At 44.1% G+C, this 15,442-nt stretch overlaps 2 protein-coding genes across 3 annotated transcripts; both read left to right on the top strand.

Moving 5' to 3' along the window:
* The first annotated feature begins 320 nt into the window (after window positions 1–320).
* Window positions 321–5,466, top strand: LOC110534751 (uncharacterized). The gene is made up of 7 exons (XM_036933918.2): window positions 321–829; window positions 927–1,117; window positions 2,140–2,311; window positions 2,509–3,605; window positions 3,772–3,816; window positions 4,682–4,825; window positions 4,995–5,466. The coding sequence occupies exons 1-7, from the start codon at window positions 532–534 to the stop codon at window positions 5,016–5,018; spliced, it is 1,971 nt and encodes a 656-aa protein (XP_036789813.2). The 5' UTR covers window positions 321–531; the 3' UTR covers window positions 5,019–5,466.
* On the top strand, window positions 5,466–8,083 carry LOC110534797 (uncharacterized). Of its 2 annotated transcripts, XM_090187892.1 has the most exons (3): window positions 5,466–6,281; window positions 6,386–6,449; window positions 6,631–8,083. In XM_090187892.1, the coding sequence occupies exons 1-3, from the start codon at window positions 6,276–6,278 to the stop codon at window positions 7,722–7,724; spliced, it is 1,164 nt and encodes a 387-aa protein (XP_090044018.1). In that variant the 5' UTR covers window positions 5,466–6,275; the 3' UTR covers window positions 7,725–8,083. The 2 variants fall into 2 exon arrangements, with proteins under 2 accessions (XP_090044018.1, XP_090044017.1); XM_090187891.1 differs by lacking the exon at window positions 5,466–6,281 and having other exon boundaries at window positions 6,371–6,449.
* Window positions 8,084–15,442: the final 7,359 nt, after the last annotated feature.

Here is a 15,442-nt window from a genome sequence, read left to right as displayed (position 1 = left end):
GGAAATTAATAATTTTACTTTGCACAAGATCTTGAGACTAATACAACCTCCATATAGTTTGTCTGGGGTTAAGATTACTCCAGTGCTCAGTTTATAACATGATAACATGATAACATGATAACCAATAACCATTAAAAAAAACATTGATTTACTCAATGTTAAACAATGATTCTGCAAACCATAGGAATAATTCATTCGTTTTTCCTCTCTAGCAAGCTGTCGTCAGAGATGACCCAAAATAATATTTAGTGCTCAAAGATTTGACTCTGGATAATGCACATTCTAGTCTCCACGCGGTAGGTGGCGCTTTCTAGCTTTCTGTCTAAACTTTCTGAACGCTGATCGGATGCGTGCGCAAAGACACAGTTATTAAAGATGGCGGCGCATTGACAACAATCCAGGTATTCTTACAAATATTACTACTTCGTGAACAAGCTGGGGACAAAATCGTTTATTAGACGTTTTGAATTATTTTGAATCGTCATAGCTATCAGTAGTTGTGACCAGGTTTCACAAAAACAAGTGTTTAAAATGTCGGTAACGCGTGTTTTGCATCAACGGATAAGCTCTGTCATGGGCATACTAGCCTCAGCTGCTGTGACCGAGATTTGCAAGTTAGTGGACGATTGCTGTGGAGCGTTACGTGTAGAAGTCTCTCAAAGCAAGGAGCAAATCCTATTGCTAGAGAAGCAACTCAGCCTGGCGGAGTCGAGGTACAAGTCGGTGAGTGGCAAAGGGCTGACGCCTGTCACCGGCGACTCACCAATAATCAACAGTTCGTCGGGCGATTCACCCGCGGCGAATGCCGATGATGCGGACGAAGACGAAGGTAGGCTACCGATTTTTTCTAAATGCCTGTTGTCAGCCTTTGAGCTAATGATTTGCCAAGAATTGGTCAAGTTGACCTCTCACTCTCTCTTTTCCAGTTAACACTCTTGAGGTGGACGGTGTCAATGGCAATCAGCACGCTCTGTGGAAAGAGGTATCCACAGCACCAACTGATGAGGCTGGGCCCCTCACACTGACCCCTGGCCCCATAGTCAGTTCCAATGAGAACACTGGGCCCCCCGCAATGACCCCTGACCCCATAGTCAGTTCCAGTGACATACCCAGAAAGGTAAGAAACTGTACACATAGTAAATAACATTTTTGTGGATAGAAATATACTATATATACAAAAGTATGTGGACACCCCTTCAAATTAGTGGATTCGGCTATTTCAGCGACACCGTTGTTGACAGGTGTATAAAATCGAGCACACAGCCATGCAATCTCCATAGACAAACATTGGCAGTATAATGGCCTTACTGAAGAGCTCATTGACTTTCAACATGGCACCATCATAGGATGCCACCTTTCCAGGAAGTCAGTTTGTCAAATTTTTGCCCTGCTAGAGCTGCACCGATCAACTGTCAGTGCTGTTATTGTGAAGTGGAAAAGTCTAGGAGCAACAATGGCTCAGCTGCGAAGTCGTAGTCCACACAAGCTCACAGAAGGGGACCGCCGAGTGCTGAAGCGCGTAGAGTGTAAAAATCGTCTGTCCTCGGTTGCAACACTCACTACCGAGTACCAACTGCCTCTGGAAGCAACGTCAGCACAATAACTGTTCGTCAGAAGCTTCATGAAATGGGCTTCCATGGCAGAGCAGCCACACACAAGCCTAAGATCATCATGCACAGTGCCAAGTGCCGGCTGGAGTGGTGTAAAGCTCGCCGCCATTGGACTCTGGAGCAGTGGAAACTCGTTCTCTGGAGTGATGAATCACACTTCACCATCTGGCAGTCCAAAGGAAGAATCTGCCTGCCCCAATGTGTAGTATGAACTGTGTCAGAAAATAACGGTGGAAGAGGAATAATGGTCTGGGGCTGTTTTTCTAGTGGAAAGTCTGTTATAACAGCAAAGGGGACGAACAGATGTCCACATACTTCTGATAATGTTTTTGTAGAGTAGACAGGACATGGCTTTCTGATGTATTAATGTAGGAAACAAAGAATTGTCATTTCTATACAAAACATTTTGTATCTGCATGTTGCTGAACTATTGGTCCCCAATTTGGGACCATGTAGAATTTGCGTCTGGATTTTCGGACCATTTTCCCTTTATTATTGACTATTCATTATTGTCTTTGTTTTTCCACAGCAACATATTACCAGTTTCCGAGTTGGTGAAACTCCCAAGATACAACCGTGCACCACGTGCTGCTCCCTCTACCACTGCCCCTTCTGCCGACCGTCTGCGTTCAAACCCAACGAGTTACACCGGATCATCCCACACATCCAGAGCCACCTGAAAAGTGCAGTTCAGAATGACGGTGAGGGGAACTTTGGAAACCGCAGTGTCAGAAAATAACGATTTCCTTGTACTCAGTAATGCTTTGTAGTTGTTCAATTGAGTTGTGTGAATGCCATGTTGTATGTGCTAATGTCCTTGTACACTTGACTTTTTAAAGTCACTATCTAACATTATTTTTTTTATACTGATTGTTTTATTGTCACCCTTTTCTGTCAGAGTACATCGTCTACAACTGCAAACTGACGTGCAGAGACTACCCTCACTACCACTGCAGCTATTGTGACCATGTACTCTGCAGAAAAGCGTTGTTTATTGAACATTTCAGAGCTTGCAGAAAGCGGAACGGGACTCAAGGACCTGCCCGTGTCCCAGCTCAATCTGTTGCTCCGCCCCTCCAGCAACATCCCTCTCCAGCCCAGAGACTTCTCGCCCATGCAACATCCACACCTGCCCGTGTCCAAGCTCAATCTCCATCTGTTGCTCCGCCCCTCCAGCAACATCCCTCTCCAGCCCAGAGACCTCTCGCCCATGCAACATCCACACCTGTCCTGCCTCTCACATCTATACCTGCTGTCCCTTCCAGCTCCAGACCTGCCACCCCTCCGAGCTTACCAGTCGCTCTTCAAACTCTAAACACAGACACACCTCCAATGGAAAAACCAGATGCTTCTGCCAGTCACAATCCGGTCACACGCCAGGATTCGGAATCCTCCTCGCCCGAAGTGTACAGCTGCCCTCCGACGCCGCAGATTGAGACCGAGAGACCGCCAAGACCTTCCCAAAGGGACGCAGTTCCTGTACAGACTCAGTGTGACCACTGCGGCATCATCCTAAACAAGAAGAACTTCAAGGTTCACATGAAGAGGAAACACCACAAAGAGTACGTCGCTGCAGAGAACGAGGAGGCCCTGAGGAGATACCTGGCCGAATCCAAGATGGCCGTGCCACCCTGGTGCCGTGCCACCAAGGTCCAGTGCGATCTCTGCGGAATCAGGCTGAACAAGAAGAATTTCAAGAACCACATGAAGAGGAAACACAAGGTGAACGTGACGGCGTCGGCCTTCCAGGAAGCTTTCGACCGGTGCCTGGGCGAACAAGGCCTGTTGGTGGTCGAGAGCTCGTTGCCCGGCTACACTTATACTAGGACGCAGGAAAGAGGAAGGCGGAGGGAAGAGCGGGACGATGACCTCTTTCCGGACATCGACATGGAAGAAGAACAAAGCGTCAGGTTCCCGGACGCCGGCGCACTACTGGCCCAGGAAACGGACCTGGCGACCCAGCAGTTGCAAGGAGAGAGAGTGCTGACTGGAATGGTAAACTGTCAATGGTTGGGTTTAATATGGTTGGGCTTATAGAGGGTAGGGGAGAGAGAGGTAGGCCAAATGAAAAGACAATGTCTGATTATCTCACTGATTCAATACAACTCAGAGATCAGTACTCTAGAACCTAACTATTCACTAACTTCTTCTTTATTCCCAGAATCCTCAGAGGTACCATGGTCTGGGGAAACCTCATCTCCTGGAGGTAAGTACAGTACCTGTAGATTTATCTCACATAGAACAACCAGAATCACTTTCCTTCTTTCCTAATATCAGATTTAAATCAAAGTTTATTTGTCACGTGCGCCGAATACAACAGGTATTACAGTGAAATGCTTACTTACAGGCTCTAACAAATAGTGCAAAAAAGGTATTAGGTGAACAATAGGTAGGTAAAGAAATAAAACAACAGTAAAAAGACAGGCTATATACAGTAGCGAGGCTATAAAAGTAGAGAGGCTACATACAGACACCGGTTAGTCAGGCTGATTGAGGTAGTATGTACATGTAGATATGGTTAAAGTGACTATGCATATATGATGAACAGAGAGTAGCAGTAGCGTAAAAGAGGGGTTGGTGGGTGGGACACAATTCAGATTCAGCCCAGTTAGCCAAACCGCTGACTCTTTGTTTTTGATACTCCATACAGGATTCAACTGAAAATAACGATTGGATTACCATTCATATAATAAACATACTTATGTTATGATGATTCCTCACGAAACTAGAACCAAAAAAAGACAGTGATTTGGGGGATATTCACAATGTAATCTATAGAAGGGTTCTTAAATATGATTTAAGATACAAATGTCAACAATCCTTCCTCCAAAGGACACCAATATTGATTAAATTGAGTGAAAATCCCCCAAATCACAATTTTTGTTTCTAGTTTTGTGAGGAATCACCCATAAATACCATCTGGAGTTTGACATGTAGCCTACCTAGTGACTTTCCTGGCCTCTTTTATATACAACTCCACTGCTTTAGGCACCGAATGTTCAACAACAAACACTTAACCAAAATAGGCAGCTAAAACACTGGAACCATTGAAATGATGCACTTTCTTGCAGCTTCCTCTTGAGTCGCTGGTGTGGATCTTCCGGGACGTACTGCGTGTGGATGGAAAGAGAGGCTACTGGAACCTGTCTCTGGTCTGCAGAACCTTCAATGCCATCCTGACAAATGAAATCATCAGGAAGTACTCCACGGGGAAGGTTAGTATCGACAACAACATGCGTCTAAAAAAAAGCATATGGTAAACAGGCAAAAAATATATATTTGTTCATTCAATGTCATGCAGTGTTTGTTCTGAGGACAGTTTCATGTACCATGTGTTTCCAGATAAAGGAATGTGTCTGACAATCTGTTCTGTGTTTCTTTTAGAGATCTGATCCTGAACCCCAGTAGTTACTGAAAGGAGGAGAAGCCAGTACATTGTGCTTACAGGTTACTGTGAATGACATAATGTGCTAATATGCTCACTGCATACACACCTATTACCAATGTTATTACTACCAATGTTTTTTATTTTTTTTATTTACAACGTTCTCATTTATTGTAAAAACAAAAAGCAAAATGTTATCTAGTTGTTTTGCTATCGCTGAGGACTATCTGAAATCCCATTGGCTATTTATTCATTCTATATTCAGATTTTGTATATATTTCTACTGTTACATTGTTCAGAGTTAGAGTGCATTCTCAGTGTGGTGCTTCAGTTAGTTTGGAGACTACTAACCCTTAGCCTACTCAATTAAATTACTTTTAATTGAAGGAATGTATTTATTCCTTTATAATTCAGTTGTATTCTGATTTTGTATTTTTGTACTTGAACTAAATAGTAAAATCATTTTTGGATGACGGTGTGTGTTTTGATTTAATTCACAACAGGCTGGTTTTTAAAACATTTGATTGCTTTTTAGCAGGAGCAACATACAATATGATTCAGCAGCAGGTGGCAATGTTGGAACATAAGTCGTATGTGTAAGCAACCTTTATTTTGAAAAGCCAGCCTTTATTTCGGAGAAATTATCCAGGAAGTAGCCGAAAAATGTTTGTTTATAAAAAATAGTCTAACGTCTATGGCCTTAATTGTGTAGTCTCAAGACGTTGACTGAGCACTTAGTTTCAAATTACTATAACATAAGTGTTTAACATAAACATAGTGCTAAGGACATGTACGATACAGTCGCCTTTAACGCTCAGCTAGCCTCCATCGTCGAGGTTTTGGCGAATGCAGCCGTTGCCGAAATCTGCAAACTTGTAGATGACGGCCATGCTGCTTTACGTTTGGAAATTTCCCATAGCCAGAAAGAAATCGATAACCTGCGGAGGAAGCTGCTTTTGACAAAATTCCAGAATTCTCGACGAAGCGCAGAGAAATTCGGAGCCCTCCGACACACTGTCAGCAGGCGGGACACAGATCTTGTTAGCCGGGCAAGAGGGAGCTTCCAAGGAAAGTCAACAGGCATACTTGGATATTGTTTTTTTTTACCATCTTTGAAAACGTAAAAAAATAATGGGTAATGTATAATATATAACGTTTGAGGGTTTCTCTTTTCTGGTGCAGTGGAGAATCGCTGTGCCGAGCGTAAAGGGAGAAATTTTACGCAGGATGCCACCAACTGGAGAGACGCAGGACGCACAGCGACAGACAAGGATGTGGGCATGCCGGTCAGTTGTCATACACACGCCCAAATGTATTAGTTTTTTTTTCATATTTCAAATGGTGGTGGGGGAGTTTTTCTAATAAATTGTTTCTGATGAATACAAAACAGATGGCAGATATGCAAGAGATGCCTCTTATCAAAATGGAGAACCTTGGCACCAGCAGCCCGGAAGGTATTTTTGTTCAACTTATCAAGTCCATACAATATACACTTTATGTTGAGTAAAGCCTTCAATGTTTATTGCAGTATTTGATTAACTTCTTAGTCCTTATTCATAACTAATAAATAAGGCAAAGAAGAATCAGTCTCCACTACAGGAAGCTGATGCTGTGCTTTATGTTGACTCATTTCAGAGATTGTCCAACTGGTCAGTGAGAGCAGTGAGAAGATCATTGTGCCAGAACCAGGTTCTTCATCATCTACTGAACCTACAGACCTTCTGGACCAGCAGGGCAACAGACACAGAGCTCCAAACACCTCACTCAATATAGAACCTGAAAACCAGATGTTCCAGCATCCAGCGTCACAATACAGCAGAGCAAGACAGGACCATCAGGTTGCTGAGGGTGTGACCTGGGACACTGACCATCAACCTATAGAATACAGCCTGTCCCATTGGACAGAGAACCAAGAGACTGACAACTCAACTGTGAATGCTCCTCATAATCTAGGGCCAGACTCCAAAAGGCTGTCTGAACATCCAGAGAGGAGAGGGGTGCCTGGTAACTCTGGGGTCTACATGTCTGCTTTGGGCTCTCTGGACTGGGTGCCTGATGTGGTGATGGTGGACTCAGTTCCCATTAAAGTGGAGGTAGATATGAGTTCAGAATGGAGCATAACTGGCCAAGAGGCGACATCTGGAGAGGTTTGTTCAGAAAGCAGGCAGCTTGTGGACAACAGAGGAAGAGGGGGAATGGAGTCTGGACAGACAAAGTGTCCCCCTGACACTCAACATGCAGAGCAAGGGACAACTGTAGGATCAAGGTCCAAGATGCCGGATTTCAATGGACTGTCCACCAAAAACAGCTTTTCATCCCCAAGGGTTACTCTCCACCAGGTTCCCCAAAGAAGGAAGCCAGTCAACTTCCCGAATTTCAACAGAGGCTCCACTTCTTCATCGAAAGGCATAGAAAAGCAGCCACAACAGCTGACGTCTCACTCCAGCCAGAGGCAGCTCCGGTGCAGCCTCTGCGGAAAGCCATTCCCCAAGCCGGCGCACCTGCAGAGGCACATGCGGGTCCATACAGGGGAGAAACCGTACGGCTGCAGCCACTGTACCAAGCGCTTCTCCCACAGCCACCAGCTGAAGATGCATGAGAGGGTCCACACCGGAGAGAAACCGTTTCAATGTGTCTACTGTGGGAAGTGCTTCACCCAGTCTGGCCACATGAAGAAGCATCTCCTTGTCCACACTGGTGGCAGGCCACAGGACATTGTGCTGCCCTGAGTGTTCCAGGGTGAAGTTTCCCCTAGGTACAGATCTTGGATCAGTTTCCTCTCCCCAATCCTAACCTTAAACATGTGTCCTAAAAAAATGCAGAACTGCCCCAAGATCAGCATCTAGGGGCAACTTCACAATAATGATAGGCAGGGCCAGGAGTTTTCCCTCACCATGTGACCAGACCAGGGAATAATTCCTGTCCCTAGTTGTAAGGGGAATGGCTCCACACTACGTTTTCATATGAAGACTGGGTCCGTGTGTTTCTGTATTGTTTTATTGGAGGTATTTACGTTTTGTTTTTCAATCAACAAACAAAACAATCCACATTCACAGATGTGGCAGAAATAAAAAATAAACTAACAACACATTTGCAGCAGCACTATGTGTTAGCTATTTCCAGCTTTAACTGAGACAACGAGCAAATAACTTGTTTTTACAGCATGTATATACACACATTTCTGTCCAATTTTAAATATAGTTGAGTAGTGGGTCACAAGTGAGCTTTTCAAGAGGAAGAAAGTCAACAATCTGGTCAATCCACATTTTAAATGTAGGACAGGAATTAGAAGCTCACCTTGGTAGAATACATTTTTTTTAGCAAAGTATGTGATAGTCATAAACACATTTTCTCTGTTTAGATCAAGAACAAAGTCCTGCTAAGCATTAAGAAGATGGCCACGGGGTCATATCAAACTACATCTAATATTTTCTATGCAGCAGTATGTATAGATTGCCAAAATCTGTCCGTCTCCCCGCAATGCCAAAATGCATGCATGTAAGATCCACTTTCAGACACAGGAGGTTGGTGGCACCTTAATTGGGGACGACGGGCTCGTGGTAATGGCTGGAGCAGAATTGGTGGAATGGTATCAAACACATGTTTTCTGTGTGCCATTTACTCCATTCCAGTTGTTACAAATCGTCCTCCCCTCAGCAGCCTCCACTGCTTTCAGATGTACGTCTTTTACAATCAGGAGAAATGTCTGTATTCGTTCTATGGAGTCTCACTGTGGTGTAATACAATTTGTACAACATTTAAAAAAAATAAATAGATTATTTCATTTTTATATTAGTAGAGGAGCAGTATACCCTGTCGCAAACATCCGTCCATAACTCATCACTGATAGTCAGACAAAGGTCCTTTTCCCAGATTATTTTCAAAGGAGTAAAGGAAGAGCCCACATTCTCAGATGGGAGTCTAAAGATATAGGAGATTTTGCCTTTGATGGATTGTGCTGTAGCAAGAAGGGTCTCAACTTCATTGAGCTGAGCTCTAAACCTTCTCTTGGAAGTGACATGACGAAATTACGTGTCTAATTTGAAGATATTTAAATTGGATCTTAGCACATTGAATTCACTGCAGAGTTCTTGAGAGTATTTCAGTGAGGTTGTGTTCTGATGAAACCGGTCTGAAAAGGTCCTGAACCCTAGAGTATGCCAAAGTTGAACGTTGGCATCACTCAGGGCTTTTGTCAAGTCTGGGTTGCATACTATACGCGTGTGAGAGCATATTTGGGAGGAAATGCCAAGGCATTTCTTGAAGTCCATAGTAGGGTGTCATAAATCACAAGTTTAGGCTTTTATTTTGTGAACCTTTATTTAATTAGGCAAGTCAGTTAAGAACAAATTCTTATTTACAATGACGGCCTACCGGGGAACAGTAGGTTTAACTGCCTTGTTCAGGCGCAGAACGACAGATTTTTTTATCTTGTCAGCTCGGGGATTCAATCTAGAAACCTTCTGGTTACTGGCCCAACGCTCCAACGCTCCAACCACTAGGCTTACCTTACCTTACCATACCTGCCCCACTAGGCTACCTGCCCATTTCACTAAAGTTATTAGTGAATATAATTAAGCTTCAAGGCAATTGGGCCTCTGTCTGAATCCACATAGTCTTGTCTGTTTGTGATCCATGTTAACATGTTGTGAATTTGGGCAGACAAGTAGTACAATTGAAGGCAGGGAAGGGCAAGACCACCCTTAGATTCAGGTTTCAACAGAGTGGAGAACTTGATCCTAGGTTTTTTATTGCCCCATATAAATTTGGTGATGCTTTGGTTAGTTGTTTTGAAAAAAGAAACTGGGAGATAGCATGGGAGCATCTGAAATAAATAGTTCTGTCTAGGGAGGATGTTCATATGGATCACATTGATTTTGACGACTAAACTAGTCCAGGTTCGGAGATCATTCTTGCTCCTCCAATTGTGCACCGCACTATGGGACTCCCAATCACGGCCAGATGTGATACAGCCTGGATTCAAACCAGGTACTATAGTGACGCCTCTTGCACTGAGATGCAGTGCCTTAGACCGCTGCGCCAGTCAGGAATATTGAGAGAGAAAACATTGGATTTGTTCAAATGTATCTTATATCCTGAAAACTTGCCTTACTGAGCAATTATGTCTAAAATGGGAGAGATTTCTCAGCGTTGGCTATGTAGACACCCATAATACTTGGATTTCTCCTCATCAACTCCGCCCCCAACAAGTAGAGCAGATCGGACAGCGAGCGTTCATGTCTGTACCACGTCCCAAAGAGAATCTGTCAGAGTTCAGACCATTAGTAGACATCATTCAATGAATGAAGACCCTATATTCTCATCGAAATGCCATAAGGTTTGAGGCCAGACTGAGAACAGATCGGTCCACTCCATCCACCAGGACAGGGGTCTTCTGTGCATTTACTTGGTCTATAATATCAAAAAGACGGCGAATGTTATCAGAACATTACCTGCCGCAAATGAATCCAGTTTTATTATTTTGGGAAGAAGAGTGTTTAGTTTTTTGGCAAGCAATTTGGTCATTATTTAGTAGTCGAAGTCCAACGGGATGAGCAGGAGAGACGGTCCTTGTCTATTTTAAGCAACACTGTAATACGGGCTGTGTACATAGTCTGGGAGAGCTCCATGTTTGCAAAGATCATCCAGCATTGGCATGAAAATAGGGCTAAACTGGGGCCAAAAAGCTTTGTAGAACCCTGGGAAATGCGTCTGGGCCTGGGAACTTGTTAGGTGTCATGGAGATGATTGTCTCGCGGACCTCCTCGTGGGTGAGGGGGGAGTTGAGATCTTCTTGGTCTGTCTCTGATAGTTTGGTAGCGAGATTCTCTAGAAATTAATGGAGTTCTGCATCTGTATATTTTTTCAGTACAAATCATGAAAAGTGACCTATATCTTATTTGGATCATATGTGACCTTGTCATCTGCTGTTCGGATGGCCATGATTGTACACTGGCTGCTCTTTTTAATTGGTATGCAAACAATCTGCTAGGCCAATTGCTATACTCGTAGTATTTCTGTTCAGTAATCATGAGTTCTGAAGTGTCGCAGGGCTCCTTGGTGACGAATCCTGAACTCGTTTGGGTATTTGCATCCCCTGAAAATGCCTCGGTCAGTTAAGGTTTGTTCAACTCTAGGTGCTTTTGGCGTGTTCCAGCTGAAAGGTCCTGGAGCAAGGTGAGTTTGGCTTTCCCCCACTGTGATGGCGTGGATTTTCGATACCTGTAGCACTCGTTCCTTGTTGATGAATCTCAGGAAGTGTATGGTGGTTGGGCGCGGCGGCTGCTGGTGGAGACCTCCGTGCTCGGTGAGCTCTCTTCAGTTCTATGGGCCTGTCGGGGGATAGGTGGAGCCACTCAGGGAGTCAGTCTTGCAGGTAGCGGATCTGTGGCTGTTTTCTTTTTCGGCCATGTTTAATAAAAGACAGTTATTCCGGTTTAAATGCACTCCTCTGTTTTATTTTCCAGATGCTACATTTTCTTTTTAGCAGAGGTTATTGTTTCCATAGCATCTGCCAGTGAGTTTTCAATGGATAGGAATCTCCCTCTCTGCCTCATCCAGGCACCCCACATTGAGGGCTATCTTGTTATTGATGGCAGGCAGGGCATTTTCCAGGGTTGTCACTTTGCCCCCTATTGCACTGAGCTGAAAGTTAATGCCATCTAGTTTGATGTTGAGTTCTGTACATTGGGATCTCAGCTCAAATAATTTCTTCAATAGAGGATGAGGTTGGCAGTAAGGCCTCGGGAAGGGACAGGTCCTCATGATCCTGGCTAATGGTGCTAGCTTTTTGTGAAGCAAGCTGTTTCTTGGAGGCTTTTTTTGTGGCTATTGTTCGAGCACGTGTGAAAATGCCACATGTAATGTCGCCTTTTTGTAGCCGCCATGGTGTATTCGACTGAAGCTAATCGGGTTTATTAACTTGAAGTGGAGGTCAGATTAAGATTTGTCAATTACTCGAGCTCCATCTCGTTCAAGGTCTGTGTTTTTAACAGTTTGGATGGTTTCCACATTGAACACTACCCTTTGTGTGTAATGGTTGTGTATTTAGTTCAGCTGGCTTGATCCAGAGTCGATTTGATTAATTTAACCTTTATTTAACTAGGCAAGTCAGTTAAGAACAAATTATTTTTTACAATGATGGCCTACTCCGGCCAAACCCTAACGACGCTGGGCCAATTGTGCACCGCCCTATGGGACTCTCAATCACGGCCGGTTGTGACACAGTCTGGAATCGAACCAGGGTCTGTAGTGATGCCTCTAGCACTGAGATGCAGTGCCTTAGACCGCTGTGCAACTCGGGAGCCCTGAGTCATTGATAATGTATAAGGAGGATTTTAAACATCCTCATGAATTTGTATTGGTGCAGTGGTGAACCAAAGAACAGCAATTAAGAATTCAGGAAGCTCTGGACAGATGCCTGGGTGAGCGAAGCCTGTTGGTGATTGAGAGCTCGTTGCTTGGCTCCTCTCTTACCTGGATGCAGGAAAGAGGAGGAAGGTGCATAGAATAGCACAACGATGACCTCTTTCTGAACATAGACATGGACCCAGGACCCTGGGGCAGCAGGGTAGCCTAGTGTCCTAGTGGTTAGAGAGTTGGACTAGTAACCAAAAGGTTGCAAGTTCAAATCCCTGAGCTGACAAGGTACAAATCTGTCATTCTGCCCCTGCCCCCACTGTTCCTAGGCCATCATTGAAAATAAGAATTTGTTCTTAACTGACTTGCCTAGTTAAATTAAGGTAAAATAAAAACAAGAGCACAGCAACAGGTTCCCAGATGCCAGTGCACCCCTGGCCCCGGGAAATGGACCGGGCGACCCAGCAGGTACAAGGAGGGAGAGTGCTGACTGGAATGGTAGGTGGTTGGATTTAATATTGTTGATTTTATAGAGGGCTTTATTGAACTATCTATCATTTACATCAAATGCTGCCTAGAAAAACACTTGTCTATTCACATGCCAGTTGCAATGAGTTTCTGAGTCCCAAAATTAGAATTCATAGAACCCATTCAAACAGAATTCTCTATGATTTATTCATTTCTACTGACTCTGAAAAACACACAAAAAAAGACGCCCAGGGTCCATGCTCATCTGCGTGAACGTGCCTTAGGCATGCTGTAAGGAGGCATGAGGACTGCAGATGTGGCCAGGGCAATAAATTGCAATGTCCGTACTGTGAGATGCTTAAGACAACGCTACAGGGCGGACAGCTGATCATCCTCGCATTGGTAGACCACGTGTAACAACACCTGCACAGGATTGGTACATCCGAACATCACACCTGCGGGACAGGTACAGTATGGCAACAACAACTGCCCGAGTTACACCAGGAACGCACAATCCCTCCACCAGTGCTCAGACTGGTCGCAATAGGCTGAGAGAGGCTGGACTGAGGGCTTGTAGGCCTGTTGTAAGGCAGGTCCTCACCAGACATCACCGGCAACAATGTCGCCTATGGGCACAAACCCACCGTTGCTGGACCAGACAGGACTGGCAAAAAGTGCTCTTCACTGACGAGTAGCGGTTTTGTCTCACCAGGGGTGATGGTCGGATTTGCGTTTATCGTCGAAGGAATGAGCGTTACACCGAGGCCTGTTCTCTGGAGTGGGATCGATTTGGAGGTGGAGGATCCGTCATGGTCTGGGGCGGTGTGTCACATCATCGGACTGAGCTTGTTGTCATTGCAGGCAATCTCAACTCTGTGCGTTACAGGGAAGACCTCCTCCCTCATGTGGTACCCTTCCTGCAGGCTCATCCTAACATGACCCTCCAGCATGACAATTCCACCAGCCATACTGCTCATTCTGTGTGTGATTTCCTGCAAGACAGGAATATCAGTGTTCTGCATGGCCAGCGAAGAGCCCAGATCTCAATCCAATTGAGCAGGTCTGGGACCTGTTGGATCGGAGGGTGAGGGCTAGGGCCATTTCCCTTGAAGGTGCCTTGGTGGAAGAGTGGGGTAACATCTCATAGCAAGAACTGGCAAATCTGGTGCAGTCCATGAGGAGGAGATGCACTGCAGTACTTAATGCAGCTGGTGGCCACACCTGATACTGACTGTTACTTTTTTTCAAGGACACATTATTCAATTTCTGTTAGTCACATGTCTGTGGAACTTGTTCAGTTTATGTCTCAGTTGTTGAATCTTATGTTCATTCAAATATTTAAACATGTGCTGAAAACACAGTTGACAGTGAGAGGACGTTTCTTTTTTTGCTGAGTTTATACTCTACAGTTTAAAATGTAGCTTTACTATTATTTTTTATATATTTAACACCACTGCTTAGGGAGTGGATCTTCCAGGATGTGCTGCATGTGGACAGGAAGAGAGGCTCTCTGGTCTTTGGAACCTTCTACACCATCCTGAGAAATGAAATCATTAGTAAGTACTCCATAGTGAAAGTTAGTATAAAATATTATGGGACACAAGCAATTTTTGGGGATAGTAACTCATCGATTCAATGTCATGCAGTGCTCTGAGGAGAATTTCATTATTTATACCATACCTTTCCCCAAAAAATAGTTTTGGTCGCAAATCTCATTAAAATATTGGTTGTTACATTGTTACAAACATTATTGTATGTCAACATTGCGCACAAACACCTCATAAGTGTCTGTGTCCCATAGGTTTTATATTTTTTACTTGTGCATTCGTATTCCATTATTTCTATTCTGGCTTGTCTGATAATTTGTTCATTTTACAGAGATCTGATCCTGAGCTAGCCTGAGGACTCACTAAATTCTTCAGCTGCTCTGTCGTTCATCACATACTTTAGTCTGAGACTGCCATCATTGAAGTTGTTTGTGGTGATGAGGGGCACTAGGGGTGGTGTACAAAATAAAGTTATCAGCGATTGGATCGTCTTTAATCAATCAGATTATTCAAGCCAATAAAATATGTTCTAACCGCAGTTTTAATCCAGTGTGTTCTGGCTCTGGCCCAACCCATCGGTTTCTGGACCAATCAGACAGACCCAGATGCGTTTGCATTCGGTGGTGAATGTTTGGAGAGGTACTCAGATCCAGACTCATTGCGGAGAAAAACTGACATCCGTGGGCGTGGCGTAGGGTTTGGCAGGAGCAAGTAGCCTTGATAGCCAGGAAAACCCTGAGCACCAGTAGTATCTGAGAGTAGGTGAAGACAGTATTTTGTGGTTGCAGGGTACTTTAAATGACGATATAAACCATCACATAATCGCTGCGCTGCATACAGCCCTATTACCAATGTGATTTTGAAAGGGGGCTTGTGATGCAAGAGACCCCACTTTAAATCTCTGTCATACTTCATATTATTATTATTTGGAAGGCTACTCTTACACCTTTTAATTAAGATAGAAACGTCATTCAAACTTTAAATGTGCAGCGAGGCCAGGCCCCTTTTGTACTTTTTAAACTACTAAGCTTTTAGGCCTTTATTCACTTTCTTAGTTTTTATTCAACATTGTA

The sequence above is a fragment of the Oncorhynchus mykiss genome, chromosome 10 (assembly GCF_057628025.1).
Source record: "Oncorhynchus mykiss isolate SJ-2025 chromosome 10, ASM5762802v1, whole genome shotgun sequence".
Lineage (NCBI taxonomy): Eukaryota > Metazoa > Chordata > Actinopteri > Salmoniformes > Salmonidae > Oncorhynchus > Oncorhynchus mykiss.
This window is presented reverse-complemented; position numbering and strand designations above follow the sequence as displayed.

Coding starts and splice junctions, on each gene's coding strand:
- LOC110534751 (XM_036933918.2), top strand. CDS start 532: ATGTCGGTAACGCGTGTTTTGCATCAACGGATAAGCTCTGTCATGGGC. Junction 2,312..2,508: donor AAGTGCAGTTCAGAATGACG/GTGAGGGGAACT, acceptor CTTTTCTGTCAG/AGTACATCGTCTACAACTGC. Junction 3,817..4,681: donor GGAAACCTCATCTCCTGGAG/GTAAGTACAGTA, acceptor ACTTTCTTGCAG/CTTCCTCTTGAGTCGCTGGT.
- LOC110534797 (XM_090187891.1), top strand. CDS start 6,371: ATGAATACAAAACAGATGGCAGATATGCAAGAGATGCCTCTTATCAAA. Junction 6,450..6,630: donor TGGCACCAGCAGCCCGGAAG/GTATTTTTGTTC, acceptor GACTCATTTCAG/AGATTGTCCAACTGGTCAGT.